Source organism: Thalia democratica, chromosome 9 (genome assembly GCF_965202585.1).
Source record: "Thalia democratica chromosome 9, ktThaDemo2.hap1.1, whole genome shotgun sequence".
NCBI classification, from domain to species: domain Eukaryota; kingdom Metazoa; phylum Chordata; class Thaliacea; order Salpida; family Salpidae; genus Thalia; species Thalia democratica.
This window is the reverse complement of record NC_139173.1, coordinates 12,248,623-12,254,368: the sequence shown is the minus strand read 5'-3', so window position 1 is coordinate 12,254,368 and position 5,746 is coordinate 12,248,623. Positions and strand designations below refer to the sequence as shown.

General features: G+C 25.6%; 1 protein-coding gene across 1 annotated transcript; it reads left to right on the top strand.

The window, feature by feature from the left end:
- Window positions 1-696: 696 nt before the first annotated feature.
- LOC145844832 (uncharacterized) lies at window positions 697-5,746 on the top strand. The gene is made up of 7 exons (XM_082952251.1): window positions 697-877; window positions 1,315-1,445; window positions 2,563-2,821; window positions 2,989-3,098; window positions 3,338-3,465; window positions 5,125-5,260; window positions 5,585-5,746. The coding sequence occupies exons 1-7, from the start codon at window positions 697-699 to the stop codon at window positions 5,744-5,746; spliced, it is 1,107 nt and encodes a 368-aa protein (XP_082808377.1).

The following is a 5,746-nucleotide window of genomic DNA, read 5'->3' as shown; positions in this document are numbered from 1 at the left end:
TCATGTCATGGTTTTTCTTAACTTAATGCGATTATAAAAATAATATTTATTTATTTAAAGAATAAAATGGTTCAAGTCGTTAGTAATAAACAAACTGTGACCTACTTAATTTCATAAGCATTAATGTTTCACAAGAACTTTATGCACACAAAGTAAAAACACTTCCTGATTAAGTGAAACGTTAAAACAAGCAGTTTGACATGAAAAACGTTAAGAAATCCGTTCATGACATGAAAGTAATAACTTAAATATAAAAGCGGAGAACAAAATTGAATATTAAGTCGGTAAAACATAATAAGAAGTACCAACCTTAATGTTATATTAAAACAAATTGAGTACAACTATTGCAGAAAGTTTTAAGCTTTTTATATTCTGTTAAGTGCATACAAATAACTAACACATATTAATATTATGTGTATCGATATAATTTTTTATATTCAACTGTCATTTAAACATTTAAAATAAAGCTCAAATTTAAACTGAAACTAATACCAAAAGTATATTCTTTATCAAAAGTTAAGTTTTAGAAATTTTCTAACAAATATGTAGTAAGATAAATTAAGTTTGGAAAATTATTATAATTGACGCACAATCATTTCAACAATTTTTTTAGTTATTTACAAAGACATAAGTTTAAGTTTTTGATGTATATTTTAAACTTTTGTTTTAACTAAACCAAATTAAAGTTTCATAGCCATGTATTTAGTACCACTAGTTGTATTACTAGCGTATGTCTCCAAAACTTCTGGCCACAGTTGGATAGCATGTGCTGATTATACTGAGAAAAACGGTAGGTACTGGGATCCAGAAAAGTGTAGGGGTTTCGCGAGAGACTCTGAAAGATTTGCACCAAAGGGTTCTTTTGGATCTGATAGAGGTTAATATTAATAAAATATTCTACTCTAAAAGTAAATTAACTTTTGAATTATTAAAACTACTAATAGCTATTGTCATTGCTAATGTTTTTATTTTTATGACTAAAGTTTTTGTTATATTTTTGTTGATAATTTAGTATAGTTTAAAATTTGATCAAAATTACAAACAAAATATTATTAAACAACTGAAATAGATTATATTAAATTTTTTATTTGATTTATAGCCTATACAAAAATATCAATCTAATTCTAAGTTTAATAAGTTTATAATGAACTAGACGACGCGTCTTTAATTAATTTTTCAAAATATTTACTTTTTTCAATCGATTATACGTATTTTATGGTATGTTACATAGTAACTTTAATAGAATTAAATAAAAGAAAACAAAGCAGTACTTTTATTTTATCGTGTGAAAATTTCTTGATTAAAATAAAAAAGGTTTCGATCACCGTCCATCACAAGCTCCAACGGCGTGCAAGACGACACTTAGCGGATCAAGTTATTCTCGAAATTACCCAAAAGCTGTTTACTATCCTGGACAACAAGTAGTGCTAGTTCATCCAATGAAGGTTGTTTGTTTGTAAAATTTAAACTTAAGTGTAAACTTGAAGTGTAAAAACGATGTTTAAAAACAAATTTTGACGGTTTTACTTGTCAAGTGACTTAAAAATTTAATACTAAATTACATTCATGGAAAAAATAACAAATAGATTGTAATGATAAAAATACTTGTAAAGTGTTTATTTACCATGAACTTTTTTATAACTACAACTAACTCAATTTGTATCTATAGAATCTACAGTTTTAAAAAAAGTCTAAGACTGTTACAAGCTATTTGTCTTTAATAGCACAAAACACTGCACTACCAATAAATATTGATAACGACGCTTCAAAATGTTCTACAATATATATACTATTAATGTTTTAAGTATCTTTTGTTAAAGGTAATTCTTATTAAAAGATCCGATCGAAAAAAGCTTGTTGTGAAGTAATTACAAAAATCTTAAAAGTAGTTAAATTATTAAAACTACTGAAGTTTAACTATTTTAGACTAACAACGTAAGTTAATTAAGTTTTTCGGGTAAACATTATCGTTTAACCAGTTACAAGTTAATGAATGTAATATTGTCTCTCGAGTAAGAAAAAGTAGTCAGCGTTCAAATATATTTTCAAAAGAGCTGATATATCAAAAGATCTGTAGTCATCGAGCTACACACTATTTATTTAATTTTGGGGTTTTAAGTTGTATTTATTTTTAATTTTTAAATATTAAAGTTTTTATTACGTAAACAATATTTAAAAGCACAAAGAAAGACGCTTGACTCAAAATTATTAAACATTAAAAAATTGGTATTTTAAGGTACTTTTAACTTTACTTAGAATAATGAACCTAGGCTTATTATTTTGCGCTAAATTTAGTAGCTGTAGTAGACATTAAATTTAGTTGCAAAATGTTGTTGTGGCTTAAAAAACTTCTCCTGTAAGTTAGAAAAGTATCTATGCAGACGACTATACACATAAGTAGAGCTAATTATGCTAGATATATTTTTAAGATCAGAAAAATTATTTAAGATAGCTACTGTTACAAATTCAGTATACTACTTTTTAATCAATTCGCTATTGATTAACATTGAAAAATAACTGAAACAAATAAACAAACATTTTCAAAATACAATTTAATTTCAGCGCCATGGAATTTGTGGAAGAAGAGGATTTACGCCAGACAGTGGTAATGCAATTTACCACGGTAGAAAAGGAACGGACACTAATGAACCTCTTGCTCACTACAAACAGTTTCTCGTATCTGACTTGGGAAGGTCTGTGAACATTGATGATCACACTAAATACCCGAAACCTGGATATATGAATGCTCCTGCTTTTTGCGAGAACCGAGATAGGTCAATGGGAACCTACAGCTTTAATATTCCTGATGATTTTGAACAAGGTTTTAATTCGCTTACTACATACGTAAATTGTTTTCACAACTACAATTAAAACTATAAAGAATTTTATTTACGTACCTTTTACATTAGACTTTAAATATTTTCATTTTTATAAATATATTCACGACAATATATTACTGTTCATTATTATTTAAAAATTTTGCACCAGGTGAGTACACTTTTGTGTGGTTTTGGGAGTTTAACAAAAATGAGCTTTACTCTACATGCTTTGACGTCATAATAGCAGAAAACAAGCGTGAAAGAGATATTACTCTAATGGTAATTTTTTTTATTGTAGCTTAATAAATATTTTAGTAAGTTATACAAAAAGTTATGGTAGTATAGATTAGTTTTATTCACTATATATACATATATATATATATTTATGTTTATATATGAAAGTTAAAAAAAAAATATGACTAGCTGAAATTACTCTTATAATGAAAGTAATTATAAGAACTAGCAATTTACAGTATGTATCACTAGTTAATTTATTGAATATAATTAAAATTTGATAGAACAACGGTTTAAATGATCTATCTGTTCCGTGTGGAGGAATGTTATCAAACTTAGAAGTAGGTAGCACAATAGGTTGTAATGAACCAAACCCTGAAACTCCTGTACCACCAACAATACCATCTATAATGTTAGTTTAATCTAACACAAAAAAAAAATCAGACTTAGTAAAATAGTATAATAAACATAAATATATGCAGTTTTTTAAATACTACTATGATAAAAACACAGAAATAACTATTAAACCAAAACGATAGTACTCTTAATAGTTTTAAAGTTAAAAGTGTAATTATATAACTTTTATTAAAACTTTAGTTTGAAGAAATATTTTATAAAAAAAGTATCTTGAGATAATTATTTTTTAATTTTTTTATTTCATATTGTTACTTAAAATATAAACTACATTTTAATTACTTTAGAACAGTTAGTTTTAAATTCAGTTTGCGGTAAACACTTGTAGCATATGAACAGCACTAGTTTAAAGTTTTTTTAAAATGTTAACAAATTTTTAGACTAAGGTTACCGAAAATATATTCAAAATCGCCCTTTTGCACAAAATCAAAAAACTAACTGCTTGTTCAAACCCAAAATATGTAGTGTAATTTAGTTTCGTTTAAAATTCTATAACTGCCCGAGTTTTCAAACTCGCCCTCTTACTAAAACCGCACAAAAAGGGGCCCTCATTGGGAAACGCTTGTTTATATTTACTTAATAAAAAATGCTAATTTTAGTCGAATATAATGTTTTTTTACTGTTATCTAGTAATTTAAAAAGATTATTTGTAAGACACAGGTAATATCCAAAAAATTCATTAGTTTACTGTCAATTATTTTTTTACCATATTTCGAGATAATAACAAATTACTTTTTTTTGGTTACAAAAGTTTGCAAACTTTATATTTTCATCGAAAAGAAAACTTTTGAAGTTTACAATAGACATTTACTTTCTTTTTATATTCAATATGTTGTGTTGTTACCTTAAGTAGAATTACAAAAACATTACTTTCTAAGTGAAGGCATGTAATTTTAAAAGCTATGAAAATATTTATTTTCTTAAACATGATAAATGAGCGTTTTTTTCAATGTATACCTACAATAATTTTGTGTTTGAAACAAGTTTGATACCTACAAGTTATAAAATGGTTTATATAGGGTTTTTAAGTTTATAAAATAATTAATATCTGTATAAAATTACAAACGACGGTTTTACCTACATGATTTTTGTTGAAACTAAATTATAATAAATGTTAAACACACAGACCATCATTAAATTTCATTTAAGACTGTTATAAAAACATTTGGGAGAAATTAAAAATATTATAATGGATATGATCTTAGCAAAGATTAATTATATTCAAGCTAAGTTTCAAGTAAGACCATTTTGCTGGTTGTAGTTTTCTTATTCTTCTAAAAAAAAACTAACTGAAAAACATATTAATCAATTGTTTGAGATTTAAACTTCTTATCAAAATTTAATATCATAAGAGTCATAAACAATACTTACTATTAAGTTCTTTTTATATTTAAAAACAACTAATATACTGTGGGTTAACGGTGTAGGGGTCCAAATGAGAACTTTGAGAATTCTATCAGTTAAACTTTACAAACCTACAAAATAAAAAAGAAGAAAAAAAGAGATAAATTAAGTTATGTAGAACTTTCTTTTTCAGAGACAAGTTGATATTTATAATTAAGTTTATATTTTAGATAAGAGCTAAAAACTTAAAAGGTATACTTTTGAAACTAAGCTTCTAAGTTTATTTTTACTTTTATAAACTTTTTTTTTCCAGACAACCAACATCGGGCAATAATGCTGTTGTAAATGTTCATTTTGTTGTTAATGGTGAAATAGATTTCAATCAGCCAAGTAATAACGAAAATCAAAGGCTTACAAGGGTAACTTTCAACTGTAAAGCAGAGGCTAGAGTTAGTTTTTTAGAAAGCTGTATAGTATTACAATATCTTAACTTTAAATATCAAGTATTTAAAGCTTTAAGTTAGTATAAATTTCTAACAAGCTTAAAATTTACAACTTGTTTCGAATTCTGAAAACCAATCTAAAATAAAAAAATCTTTACACTAAAAAAGCTAATAATCTTTACGTAGTAACTTATTTCATTAAGCGACAGCTGTTTCAAAAATTAACAATCATTATTACAGGAACTTAAGAGTGAACAAAAATAGACAAATTAACAAAAACGAAATTATTATTAATGCTTAATCCTTAAAAATAGCTTAATTTTTTTTCAGTTTTGGAATGCAAGAGTAGTTAACGGAAATAGTTCATCTAAAAATATTTATGAAGTACTACAAGAATCTACTGAAATTAAATCAGGAAAGATTTTCTTCTCTGCTTTTTTACTTGAAGATTGTAACGCAAAAAGTGACTTTGTTACCGTAGTTACATTGTAA